The sequence below is a fragment of the Panthera onca genome, chromosome D2 (assembly GCF_046562875.1).
Source record: "Panthera onca isolate mPanOnc1 chromosome D2, mPanOnc1 haplotype 2, whole genome shotgun sequence".
NCBI lineage: Eukaryota > Metazoa > Chordata > Mammalia > Carnivora > Felidae > Panthera > Panthera onca.
The window spans coordinates 31,339,159-31,353,169 of NC_138349.1; the positions used below are offsets into that span (position 1 = coordinate 31,339,159).

The window sequence follows — 14,011 nt, forward strand, 5'->3', positions numbered from 1 at the left end:
GTATGTTTTGAGCTTTGTGTTTCTATCTATGGGGTCAAAGACCATCTCAGTTTGGCTAAGTAAAGACTAATTACAGTTATCGGTATTTACATTTATCCTTGAATCAATGCCCAGCATGGAACACAATGTGGGGCTTGAACTCATGACCCTGAGGTCAAGACCTGAGCTGAGGGGCACCTGGGTGGCTAAGTCGGTTAAGCATCAGACCCTTGATTTTAGCTCACGTCATGAACTCACGGTTTCTGAGATCTGGCTCCCCGCTAATCAACACAGATCCTGCTTGGGAATCTCTCTCTCCCTCTCTCTCTGCCCCTCCCCTGCTCTCTCTCTCTCTCTTTCTCAAAATAAAATAAACATTAAAAAGAAAGACCTGAGACCCTATTGAACTTGTGCCCATTTTAGTCCTCCCTCTTTCCTCCACAACACACACATTCGTTCATTCAACAGTAATTTGTTGAGTGCCTACACTATTTTCCAGGCGCTCTTCCAGGTCCTAGGAGAGGAAGTGACAAAGACAAAACTTTTGTCTTCATGGAATTTATATGGTGGATCTATGTTTCTCACAAGCTACAGATCAGCTGCAATCAGCTGTGAGAACCATTTTGCAAAAGGATATTTAAGAACAAAGGATGTCTTTAGTCTGTTCAGGCTCCTATACCAAAATAGCATAGGGCTGATAGCTTATAAGCAACAGAAATTTATTTCTCACAGTTCTGGAGGCTGGAAGTCCAAGGTCAGAGTGCCAGCATGGTTGGGTGAGGGTGCATTTCTTGGTTCATAGCCAGCTCCTTCTTGCTGTGTCTTTACATGATGGAAGGACTAGGGATCACTCTTGAATCTTTTTGTAAGACACCAATTCTAGGGGTGCCTGGGTCTCCTGCCCTGTGTTAAGCATGGGGCCTCCTTGGGATTCTCTCTGTCTCTTTCTCTGCCTCTCTCTCACTTGTGTGTATACACACTCTCTCTCAAAATAAATTAAAAAAAAAATAAGACACCAAATTCCATTTAAGAGGGTTTCACTATCATGACTTAAATATTTCCCAAAGTCCAACCTTTGGGGTGTTATTTCCCCTAACACCATTGCCTTTGGGAGATAGGATTTCAACAGATGGAGTTTGCAGGGATACAAACATTTAGACCAAAACCAGGGGAAAAATTCACACTGTACCAGGCAAAAGAAGCTGTATACAAAAATTTTGTCAACTTGTGCTTCATTCGGAAGATTGACTTATTGAAGTGTCTTTTTCAGTGGGAGCTAAAAAATGTTTGTAAAATGAATGCATAAAGCCTAATCAGCAAAAAAACTCACCTGGGAGGCACCAGCCTGGCTCAGTTGGTAGAGTGTGCGACCCTTAATCTCAGGGTCCTGAGTAGTGAGTTTAAGCCCCACGTTGGGTGTGAGACTACTTAAAAACAACAACAAAATAAACTCACCGGGATCCAGTCATAGTTTCACAAAATCAGGTTTGTTGATTTGAAGTGGGGGAGGGAATTCCGGAGGAATCTTGAAATGCTGCACCCCAAGACAAGGGAGGAAAGTATCTTTTTAAGGTTTGAGTTCCAGCTAAAAGATTTTGGAGAGGGTCGCAGGGGAGTGGAAATCAATGCAGGATTGGTTGCTGGTTCTGACATTGGATTAGAAAAGAATAACGAGAGGGGACTGAGTGCTGCCATGAGGGAAGGTGGTTTTAGCAACTATGTATCCCCAGTACTAAACGAAAATAACTAACTGGGTTTAGAGCATCATCGGCTGCTTTTTTTCTCGTTTGGGGACAAAAGATTTCACTCATTCTGGTTTGGCCAGGTTTTGACTCTTTCAAAGAAATTTGTTTCCGCGCGTTACTTTCGAAATTAGATATTACAAAAAAATTATATAAATATACGTTTGTTTTTTAACCTGCAAAAGAATTCTAGTTTTATAAGGCCCACTCCGGTGGCCGAGAACCGTGGCCCTGGAGTAGAAGCCCCAGGGACTCCCTAGCTACCAACCTTCTCTGAGCAGCTCAGGGATTCTGAGCCTGGAGGCACTGTAAAACCGGATGTTGACTATCTTGCCATAGTAACAGACGCAACCCCGGAAGTTACGTCAGAGAAAGAGGAAGTGAAGCCGCCTACGGGTCCACGTGGGTCCTGCGCGTGTTTCCAGGGTCCCGGTAGCCGGTGCTTTAATCCCGGTCCGGGTTTAGAAGACATGGGTCGTTCTGGGAAGTTGCCTTCCGGTGTCTCGGCCAAGTTGAAACGCTGGAAGAAAGGCCATAGTAGCGACAGCAACCCTGCCATCTGCCGCCACCGCCAGGCCGCCCGTAGCCGCTTCTTCAGCCGGCCCTCAGGTAGCGGGGTCGGGACCCCGGCGCGCTGGCGGCGGGATTTTAGCGGGCCTGGGTCTGATGGTCTGGGCCTCTCAGGAGGCTCCGGGGTCCAGGCATTGAACCTTTCTTCTCCTAGAACGTCGGATGTGTAGCCTGAAGTAAAGGCCCACTCTCCCCATTAGACAGATGCGGAAACTGAGTCTTTAATAGGGAAATGACTAGCCCAGAGTTCCACGAGTGTCGAGAGTTGGGACTCGGCTATAATTAACTTTGAGTGTCTGTTTACAAAGTGCTTTCACAAAGTGCATTTACTTCCCAAGCCCCTGCGTGTTGTCCCCCACCCCGGTCGACTCCCATCGGCATATTATAACGTCGGGACGCGGGAGCAGAAACTTACCTGAAGGGTTCCGTATCTGGGTATGCTAAGTTACGGGCGGAGGGTGGGCTGATGAGGCAGGCCATGTTCAGAATGAGTCTCTCGAGTTGGGGGACTGGACTCTGGTAGTTTTTGTCGTATGGGTGGATCCTAGCCAAAAGGAGGTTCGGCTAGAAGTGGGGGCCTCAGCCGTGCCTCCGGTTTTCAGGAAAAAGCGACCTGACAGTTGATGCGGTGAAGTTGCATAATGAGCTGCAGTCAGGGTCCCTGCGTCTGGGCAAAAGCGAAGCCCCTGAGACGGCCATGGAAGAAGAGGTGGCCCCCGCTCTCACGGAGAAGTCCTCGGCCACCTTCCTGAGCGGCCTCTCCGACTGCACAAATGTCACCTTCAGCAAAGTGCAACGCTTCTGGGAGTCCAACTCGGCTGCCCACAAGGAGGTAGGGGGGAGGGTTCAGGAGAACTCGGGATGGTGAGGAGGAGTCAGACTCAGTCTCTTTATTTTCTTTCAGTGCTGGCTGGCTGCTGCTGGTGACAGCTGGTATTTTGGGATGATGCGTCATCTCTCCTGCCCTGTGTGTTCCCTACTTACTAGCTCTCCTAGGGCAGGTTCCACTTTCTGCTTTTGTCCAACAACATCTCCCCTACTTAAGTGTAAAGTCCTTCAGGGTAGAAACATTTTCCAAATACTTACCTTGTCAACTATACCTAACACAGGACTTTTTACATGGAATAGTTTCAAGAAACATTTGTTGAGTAAATTAATGCTGAATAACAATGGATAGGAAATGTTTTATCTAACAAGAGCTACATTTTATTTGTCGTTTTTAGTTAATACTTTTAAATTATACATATTTATATTCACTTTAAATTGAAAGATGTCAAAATTATAAATGGTACCAAAGTGAAGTGAGTAGAATAAAATGTGAAAGTTGTTCTCCCCACTTAATTCCTTCGTGGTAGTTACTGTTGATGGTCATCATGTATCTACCTGGCCCAGCACTGTCCAACAACACTTAATTGTAAATTTTTTAGTAGCCACGTTAAAAGAAAGTAAAAAGAAGCAAATGAAATTAACCTTAATAATACAGTTAATATATGTAAAGTATTATCATTTCACCATATAATCAGTATAAAATGAGATGATTTGGGGTCCTGGGTAGCTCAATCGGTTAAGCATCTGACTCTTGATTTTGGCTTGGGTCATGCTCCTGTGGTTTGAACCGCGCATAGAACTTGGGGTTCTCTCTCCCCCCCCCCACCGCTCCCCCCGACGCCCCTTCACTGCTCACACACACACCTCTCTCTTAAAAATAAATAAACATTAAACAAAATAGAATAAAATGAGATGATTTGCATTATTTTTATCATATTAAGTCTTCAAAATCTAGAGTATATATTACCCTTACATCTCCATTTGGATGCTAAACCTTCTTTGGAAGTACTTGATTTGGTCCTAAAATTTACAATCACAAACGTAGGTTCATATTTCCAAGTTCTAAATCTATATTTTCATAAAACTTATAGACGCAAAAGTAGATCCATGTATCTAAGTTGTTTTAAATCTGTGTTTTCCGGTAACTAAAATATTTATTTTGAAATTTAATTTATTAAAATATTAAGATTAAAGATTCAGTTCTTCAGTCACACTAGCCATGTTTCAAGTGCTCAGTAGCCTCTTGTGAACATTACTGTCCTAGACTTTTTTGTATATTTTTTACCCACATTTTGTTAGGTTTACAGATCATATTTTATTTTTATTGTTATTTTTTGAAAGCTTTATTTATTTTTGAGAGACAGAGAGAGTGAGTAAGCACACAAGTGGGGAAGGTGCAGAGGGAGAGGGGGATAGAGGGTCAGAAGCAGGCTCCGCACTGACAGCAGAGAGCCTGATGCGGGGCTTGAACTCACGAACCGCAAGATCATGACCTGAGCTGAAGTCGGATGCTCAACCAGCTGAGCCACCCAGGCACCCCCGCCCCCTGATTATACTTTATATGCCGTGTTCTGCAGTTTTTTCCCCACTGAATAGTATTTCTAAATTAATGTAGTGTTTTCCTCACTCTTTTCAGTAGTTGTGTAGTATTTGAGTCTATTTATTTATCTATTTATCTATCTATGAGTCTATTTATTTACCATGTAGTGATAGTACTTTATTAATCCTCTGTTGATGGCTGCTGTATCGTTCTAGTTGGTTGCTGCAGTGAACACGCTTGTACATAAACATTTGCAATTTTCTGCAGGTGTTCCTGTAAGAGACCCGAGTCCTAGAGGTGGAATTTTGCAAACATGTCTGAGTCTGCCTGTTTGCTAGGCCTCATGGTGTGTACACCTGGCTCTGATTGTAGCTCCTCTTGTCTTGTCTACCTGTAGGCTTTGTCAGGAGAACAGTTTGTGAGGGAGCAAGGAAAAGAGGCCAGTCCCAGGACAGGCTTTGATCTAAATAGATCTATCTAAATAGATAAGTGCCTTCTCCCTCCCATGCAGATCTGTGCTGTTCTGGCCGCTGTCACTGAGGTGATTCGCTCCCAGGGAGGGAAGGAGACAGAGACTGAGTACTTTGCAGCACTGGTGAGTGGGTGTGACTTGGGAATGGGTGTTCACAACAACAGGTGACTCGAGCCGTAGGGAGAAGAAGGGTGCTCCTGGTGTGTGGAGATAGAGCAGGACATCCTTGAATAGGGGAAAGTGCTTCAGGAGCATCTGGCTGGCTCAGCCAGAAGAGCATGCGACTCTTGATCTCGGGTCGTGAGTTTCAGCCTTATGTTGGACCGAGAGATTAACCAAACAAACAAAAAACAAATAACAAAAAAAACCACATCAAAAGTGCTGTCATTCTCAGGTGGTTTGATAAGGCTGATGCTATTTGCTACACTGTCATTCTAGAACAAGAATCCACTACTCTGGTGGTGGTTGTTGGTGAAATGTGGCCAGGGGTGGGGCAGGGTTAGGGGGCCAAGACCTTTTTGTGGGGCTAGGCTATCAAAATTATTTCTGTACTAATACTAGAACATGATTTGCCTTTTCATCTCATTCTTTCATGAGTGTAATGTGGAGTTTTCTGGAAGTTACAGCCTGCCTGATGATATTATTCTGACAGCTAATTGTGCTTGCGTATGCTTGTATTTTAAAATGTTCTGAGTTTTAATTTTTAATATGGTAAGTATCAGTAATATAACCTATGTAAACGAAACCTCTTTGGGGAATTCTCCAAAAATGTTAAGGGTGTAAAAGTTTGAGAACCCCTGCTGGAATAGGAGTTGACAGACTACGGCCCATGGGAATAACCTGAGCCATGGCCTGTTTCTGTACAGCCTTAGAGCTAAGAATGGTCTTTACATTTTTAAAGGATTGTTCAAATACAGAAGAATATACCACAGAGACCGTATATGGCCTGCAAAGCCTAAAATATTTATTACCTGGCCCTTTACAGAAAAAGCCTTCCAGCCCCTGCTCTAGAGTAATGAAATAAATTAGATAGCAATGTATGGTTTCTATCACGTGCCAAGCATGTTGTGATTTACTTATATTAATTCGGTGAAACCTCACAACATACTATCTCTATTTTACAAATAAGGGTCCTGAATCACGGAAAGGTTCAATTGCTAGCCTAAATCACACACTGGCAAAGCTGGGATTTGAACCTCTGACACCAGTGTTCTTGGTCAGAACCATTCTGCTGGGCATACGGTGTCCTCAGCACCCCATTTGCCCCAGCTTACACATTTCTCATTCATCCCCTGTGGTCTGGCCCTCAGATGACAACAATGGAGGCAGTGGAGTCCCCTGAGTCTCTGGCTGCTGTTGCTTACCTGCTGAACCTTGTCCTGAAGCGGTGAGTTCTGGCTCTGGTTTGAATCCCAAGTCGCTTACGGAGAAAGGAGTGCAGGCAGGAGGAACAGGATGAGGGAATTGTTAAAAAGAACAAGAGGGGTGTCTGGGGGGCTCAGCGTCTGACTCTTGATTTTGGTTCAGGTTGTGATCTCACGGTTCATGGGATCGAGCCCCACATCAGGCTCTGTGCTATGCCATGGAGCCTGCTTAAGATTCTGTCTCCCTCTGTCTCTATTCCTCTCCTGCTTGTGCACATGGGCATGTGCTCTCTCTCTCTCTCTCTCTCTCTCTCTCTCTCTCTCTGTCTCTTTCAGCAAAAAAAAAAAAAAAAAAAAAGACCAGGACCCTTAAGTATCAGGTGGCATTCTGATGAGGCTCCCAGGGTGGCTCGGGATGTTGTACACAGAGTGTGAGCGCTGGTGCCTGGGAAGGGGGTGGCCCTGCTCAGTGAGTGGGGCCGGAGGCACGGGCTGGGATGTTGGCACCAGGATACCTGGAGGCTTGCAGTTAGGGGAGGAGGTGAGGAGAGGATTGAGGTGAGCTAGTAAGGGCCCACCTTGTGGGTAGAGAGAATGGGTAGTGAAGAAGGTGCGGAGGCGCGGAGTTCAGGTGCCATGGAAAGCACACTGAACTGCTCACTTGCTGAATTATTGGGCCGGCACTGCCTCCTGTCTAGCTTCCTCCTTCAGACCCGGGCTGGGACTGCACCAGCTGCTTTAGGAGGCCCCTTGGGGTTCCGACCGTTTCTCTTCTGTCCCCACAGTGTGCCCAGCCCCGTGCTCATTAAGAAGTTTTCTGATACCTCCAAAGCCTTCATGAACATCATGTCAGCTCAGGCCAGCACTGGCTCCACCTCTGCCCTCCGATGGGTTAGTGTCTGGGTCTGTTTCCCCTCTGCCATCTTCCAGAGCCCCACGGGTTTGGCTGAAGCTTGGATACTCCCTGGGTGGGGCGGCGGGGGGAGGATATAGGCACTATGTGGACCTCAGATGGATCCCCGTGCAATTTTCTGGAATTGATGAAAACCTGGGCTCTTTCCCCACCTGGCTGAAGCGGGTGAAGCTGACAGACTCTGACTCTCCTTTCAAGGTCCTCTCCTGCCTGGCCACCCTTCTGAGGAAGCAGGACCTGGAGGCCTGGAGCTACCCTGTGACCCTGCAGGTGTACCATGGGCTGCTGAGCTTCACAGTGCACTCTAAGCCCAAGGTGAGGCTGCTGGGCCCCCAGAACATGGGAGGGGGGGGCGGTGGCCACTCTGGTAACTGCGCTGGGGCTGGTCTGTCTGAATGGGATTGGGGAGGTTGCCCTGAGGACCGGTTTCTTGCCTGGATGTTCTCCTTTTTGCCTCTGACGCCTTATTTGCTTAGCTCTAGAATGTGAGGGGCAGTTCCTTGTCCTACAGGAGGGATGCTCAGTGTCCGGCCCTCCTGAGTCTCTGCTGCCTCGTTGGTCAGTGACCAGTTTAGCTGCAGTGGCAGGAAGGGGCAGAGTGGGGCTTTGGAGTCCCACAACCTCAGTTGGACACTGGATTTACTACTTGTGCTGTGGTCTTGGGCAAGTTACTTAACCCGTCCCAGCCTCGGTTTCCCAGCTGTAGAGTAGGGATAGTAATACCATCCTTGCTGCAAGGGAGTGTGGAGACTCCAGTGTCCCTCTCAGGCTGGCACGGTTCCTGGCTTATAGCAGGCACTCAGTAAGTGGTGGTCAGCCACTCCGTTCCCTCCTGAAATTTAGGGCAGGGAGTACATAATAGTAGCAACAGTCCGTGATCACTCAGTGCTCAGCACACCATCCCAGGTAGGCTAACGCCTCTTTCCCTGTGTGTACATGGTGGTCTTTCCCTCACTTTCCTCAGGTCTCTGCTGAAATGTCACTTCACTGCAGTGACACTTCCCTGACCACTGTATAAAAAGTAACAACCCTTGCTGTATGGTCTGCAAAGTACTTTTACCTTCTGGTGTATGTTTGTTTTCTGTCTCCCAAGTACAGTGCGAGTCGTTTGTTCCGGTCACAGCCAGACTGCCAGCTCCGAGCACAGTGCCTGGCTTGATGCACACTTGGTATTGCCGGGTGACTGGCTGAGTAAGCGAATCCCTGTAGTAAAGATGAGAACACTGAAGCTCAGAGATGAAGCGTTTGGCTTGCTCAAGGCCGTTTGCTGAGTTAGTGGGAGATCAGGGATTGGAGCCGAGGTTTGTCTCATTCCCCAGCTCAGGAGTCTGCGCACAGGAAGGCCTGGGCACAGCATCGGCCATGTAGGAGGCATGCCATCAATGCTTGTCGGTTGGTTGTGACAAGCACCGAAGCTGCTGGTTGAGTGCTGACCCGGCCCCAGCCCCAGCCCCCTTTCCTTGCCCCTCAGATCCGGAAAGCTGCCCAGCATGGAGTGTGCTCGATCCTCAAGGGTAGCGAGTTCATGTTTGGTGAAAAAGCCCCTGCCCATCATCCTGCTGCCATTTCCACCGCCAAGTTCTGCGTCCAGGAGATTGAGAAGTCTGGAGGTGGGAACCAGGTTGACAGCAGGGTGGATGGGGGTGGAGGACGGGGCTCGCCGCAGAGAGTGGGTTGGAGGCTCAGCCCCCTCTTGTGTGCCAGGCTCCAAGGAGGCCACCACCACGCTGCACCTGCTGACGCTGCTGAGGGACCTGCTCCCCTGCTTCCCAGAAGGCCTGGTGAAGAGCTGCAGCGAGACTCTCCTCAGGGTCATGACCTTGAGCCATGTGGTGAGCTCAGCCCAGGAGCCAGAGGAGCATGCCGGGGTGGGGGGCTTAGCTTCAGACCTGGGCCCCTGGTGCTGATGCATGGGAACTTGCTGCTCAGGCCAGAAGCAGGGCCTAGGGTCTCCCCATCCCAACCCTGCTCTTACCTACAACCAAGGACCCCAGCCATCGCTGGTGTCAGATAGACCAGGCTCTCTTCACGGTCCTGGTCCTGTTGGGAGCTGGCCTCAGGGAGCAGGTCAGGGGAAGGGAGAGCTGTGGTAAGGCTGGTAAGGCGCCAGCCCTCTCCCGGCTTGAGCTCTGTTTCAGTCACAATCGCGGTTCTTTTTTCTTTCTTTCTTTTGCTTATTTACTAACAGATCCGTATAGTGGCTTTAAAGATGCAGAAAACGATCCTCTGCATTTCTGTCATGCTGGCAGAATTCTGTTAATCTTTACGTATCCTCTTGTAGCATTTGTTCGCATGTGTGTTTTAAAGTTTGGGTCACATAAATCACACGATCATTGTTTAAAAGGAAAAACTCATTCAGAACAATTTGCTGTGTATCCTTTCAGACTTTTTTTTTGGATAAACCAACACAGATAAAAACATGAAAATACAGGCATAAATTATAGTGTGCACACCACTTATAGTCTGCTTTTGTAGCCTATTATGTTAAAAATATTTTATGTTTCTCTGTTAACTTTGTTTAAATTATTTCAAAATTTTCAGTGGTTGCCACGCCTTCCTGAAGTGACAGTCCTCTGAGTTTGCAGGTGTGGGGGGCATGCTCGAGGTCAGGGCCCTGGGTCTCCCTCCAGCCCAGCTTCTAGAGTAGGAGGTTGAGGAGCCCAGGGCAGCCATGGGCTTTGCGGTTCCCCACTAAGCCTACGTGTCCTCTCCAGCTGGTGACAGCCTGTGCCATGCAAGCCTTTCATAGCCTCTTCCACGCCAAGCCCGGCCTGGGCACCCTGTCAGCAGAGCTCAACGCCCAGATCATCACGGTGAGGCCTGATGGTGGAGGGGCATTGCAATGCTGGGGCGTGGGGAATGGGGAGACGTTACTTGTCTACAGAGTGAGGTTGAGTGGGCTGGATGGGCTGCCCCAGAGGAGGAGGCCAGTAGATGAGCAGACAGGAGGCAGGCATCCAGGAGACTGGCCACCAAAGCCACATCAGTGTCCACAGGAGCTGTGGGCCCTGACTCTTCACTTACTTAATAAACTATTTCAGTATTGTGTCATGGTATAACCCACACCTTGAACAGAAGCTCTTGAACTTAGGGATCCCTGTATGGATTTGAGGAAGGAGGGCATAAACACCCCCCAAATTATTTGCAAAATGTGCATTATTTGCCCATGCACTTTTCCAGAGAAGGGCTTTGTGGCTTTTGTGAGATCTATAAGGTTGTGTGACCCAAGTTTTACTCAACTGCTTCTAGAGACTTTGATCTCATAGGAGCAGAACTGGAAGGGCTTCATGGAGTCCAGAAAGGCAGGACCTGGGAAGGCTAAGGGGGCTGTGAGTTCTAGGGCCACGTGTGCAGGCCTGTCACTGGGACGTGCTAGTGTGTGGGGATGGGAAGGGGTCATTGTCATTAGACTGCTGTTAACACACTTGCTCAGTCATCTGCTTATTCCCTGTCCCATCTCTAGGCCTTATATGACTATGTTCCCAGCGAGAATGACTTACAACCCTTGCTGGCCTGGCTTACGGTCATGGAAAAAGCCCACATCAACCTGGTCAGGTAGGGGTGCAGTGGAGGGGTGTCCTACCTGCTCTGCAGTACAGATGGGAGGGACGTGAGCCAGGAGCTGGAGAGGGATGGCGGCATCTCCTTGTTGAGTGTGCTGCAGACCAGCTCTTGTGGTTGCGAGGCACAGGGCAGGATGGTGTGGCCTGTGTCAGCTAGAGTCAGTGCTTTCCTCCCCGAGCAGTTACGAGCGAGCTCTGAGGGGCAACAAGATGGCTGAGAGCACCACACTAGGGTGCCGGGAGTGCCCGAGTTCCATCCTGGTTCTTGTCAGCCCCTGAGTCCTGTGTAGCTGGTTTCCTTCTCACACGATCTTGTCCACTTTCTGTGGCTTCACCCCTGTCCCCACCTGGGTTAATGGTCCCCTCCTCTGGGGTTCAAGGTCCTGCAGACCCAGTTTCTGCTGTGTGTCTGTTATGATAGATTTGAGCTTGGCCACTTCATAGTAGCTACTCGACACTCCACTGTTCCAGAATAAGGAGAGAAAATAAGTGTATCAGTTGGTGACTTGTGTTTTACCTGGAACAAGGGTCTCTGAGTCCCGGTGGAGTGTCTCCACCATGCTATGTCTGTCCCCTGTCCACTGAGGGGTTCCCATCTCCTGCTCTCTCTCAGGCACCGTGCTGAGTGCTTGGCATCCTTGCTTCCTGTCACCCATCACAGCTACCCTGGGAGGAAGGGCTTAGCCTGTCTCATGAGGCTGACCCAGAAGCACTGTGAGGTAGCTAGTCACGCCGCTCCTGAGGAGCAAAGGCAGGCCTCCAGCCCACGTCCTTTTCCCACACCATCCATCTTTTACCTGGAAATTCTGGAAAGTAGCAAAATAGCCTTACAGTCCACTTCTCCATATTAATCTTACCAGGAGGCCTCCCACAGTTGTGCCACGATATACTTCCCAGGCTATTTGTTATAATGCTATAGGTAATGACAACCCTAGAAACCAAGAAATAACCTAAATGTGCCCCCAGAGGGGACTGTTCACTATACAGTGAAATACTATGCAGCCGTTAGAAATTACCAAAGTAGATATGCCCATGCTGACATAGAAAGACCCCTAAGACACATCAAGAACAGCGTGGATGGTAGGACTCTGCACACTCTGGAGCAAGACTTAGCAGGATGTGAATCCTGACGCCCCTCTCTCACTAGCGGAGTGGCCTTGGGCAAGTTACTTGACGTTTCTGTGCCTTAGTTTCCTTACTTATAAAACGGGAATGGTAATGGGAATTAATCTCAGTGGTTGCAAAGATTAAGTGAACGAATGTGTGTTATATCCGCGCTTGGCATATGAAAAGTGGTAGGTAGATGTTAGCACATGTCATTACTTTATATGTTTGTATGCATATAACAACTTCTGGAAGAGTATTTGAGAAACCTAACCTTGATATTCCTCTGGGAAGTGCATCTGAAGGTCAGTCCAAAAGAAAGTTGTGATAATGGAAGCATGCTCTTTATTTATACTCTGAAGACCTATTTGAGTTTTTCACCACATGCGGCTATTACTTGAATGACAGCACTTTTTAAAATTGCCCACTAAAAGGACCTTGTAGAACCCTGCAGATCAGTGACTGTCACTGGACCTGGGCTTCTGGGCCTTGAGTCCCAGGGCCAGGCTCCACAGAAGCCTTTTGTGTTGACAGACTGCAGCGGGACCTGGGGCTGGGCCATCTCCCTCGCTTTTTTGGAACTGCGACCACCTGCCTCCTCTCCCCACACTCACAGGTGGTGACGGCTGCCTCTCAGAGCCTTCAGGTACCCCCAGCCCCAGCTTTAGTGGGGGAAGCAGGGAGTGCAGAAGATTTTGCTGGCTGCCCTGTCTCTCCCAGAGCTCACCCTAGACCTCCAGCTGCGTCCTGGAGGGGAGGTTCTCGGCAGGGGGTGGGGGGGGGGTGGGCAGGATATCGGCCTAGAAGTGTCCAAAAGCAGTCACCTGGGAGGGCTCAGGGGCACTGGAGGCTGCTTTGGGTCAAACAGCTGTGGCCTCTTTTTGCAGGAGATCCTGAAGGAATGTGTCGCTCCCCACATGGCCAGCATTGGCTCTGTGACTTCTTCGGCCTCAGGCCCTGCCCAGTATGTCGCCAAGATGTTCAGGTGAGAACGTAGCATCCGCCTTAGGAGGGAATAAGGTGTTCCTTGTAGAAAGTTCTGTGTAATGACAGGTGTTCCACTTGTCACTTGCTGTGGGCATGCGTGCAGTGCCAAAGTGGCTGCTGTGGATTCGAGCCCTGGCCACAGGGACCACGGTTCTAGGGACCGTGATGTGGTGCTCATGAGTGTGGACTCTGGGCCAGTCATCCAGGGCAATGTGTAGATATCTCAGGATCCTCCGTGTCTAGATACCTCAGGATCCTCATCAAAGCTTACTAATGGAGGTGAGGATTAAATGAGGAAGTGTGTGGAAAGTTCTCGGAACTGTATCTGGCACATAGTTAAGCGCTCAGTTAATAAAAACTACCGGTAGTCCCTGTGGTACTGGGAGATATGTACTGACCCTCAGTTTACAGGTGGGCCAGCTGAGGTCACCCAACTAGGCAGTGGCAGCCTGACACAGAGCCCACTCCTATTCACACGCCCTGCTGCCCTCCACACCTGCGAGAGGAGCCATTCAGAGACATGGCCACTGACCGTCCTCACCCTCCCTGTGGGCAGTGAGGAGCCTCAGAGCACCACGTGGTCCTGGGAAAGCGGCTAGAGTCCTGGGTGTCTCCTCTGAGTCTGTCTGCTCAGCTCTAGGGTGTGATGCTTTGGGTCCTGCCACTTGTGAGGAAATAGGCCTGTTGCCTGTGGATGCATCTGTGATGAGGTTCCAGGAAAACTCAGAAATAGAACCACCCCAACCTCTAGCTCACCCATCCCCCGCCCCCCCCTTCCCCCCCCCCCCCCCATTGGCCATTCTTTCCTAAAATCTCCAGGACCCTAGACTGGGAGATAGAGCCAGCCTGGTGCAGCTCTCCCCAGTGTGCCCAGACCATCTGTTCCTCCCCTGGCATCCCACCTTGGGTCAGACTGGGAAAGCATGAGACGGTGATGGAGCATGGGCTT

General features: G+C 49.1%; 1 protein-coding gene across 1 annotated transcript in view; it reads left to right on the plus strand.

The window, feature by feature from the left end:
* Positions 1–2,070: 2,070 nt before the first annotated feature.
* Positions 2,071–14,011, plus strand: part of RRP12 (ribosomal RNA processing 12 homolog) — a 29,867-nt gene continuing 17,926 nt past the window's right edge. Inside the window, exons 1-12 of the mRNA XM_060641874.3 lie at positions 2,071–2,330; positions 2,894–3,123; positions 5,171–5,254; positions 6,442–6,518; positions 7,281–7,386; positions 7,607–7,723; positions 8,880–9,018; positions 9,113–9,240; positions 10,123–10,221; positions 10,872–10,963; positions 12,610–12,721; positions 12,963–13,060. Coding sequence (XP_060497857.3) covers positions 2,192–2,330; positions 2,894–3,123; positions 5,171–5,254; positions 6,442–6,518; positions 7,281–7,386; positions 7,607–7,723; positions 8,880–9,018; positions 9,113–9,240; positions 10,123–10,221; positions 10,872–10,963; positions 12,610–12,721; positions 12,963–13,060 — 1,421 coding nt within the window. The 5' untranslated portion in view covers positions 2,071–2,191. The remainder of the gene's footprint in view (positions 2,331–2,893; positions 3,124–5,170; positions 5,255–6,441; positions 6,519–7,280; positions 7,387–7,606; positions 7,724–8,879; positions 9,019–9,112; positions 9,241–10,122; positions 10,222–10,871; positions 10,964–12,609; positions 12,722–12,962; positions 13,061–14,011) is intronic.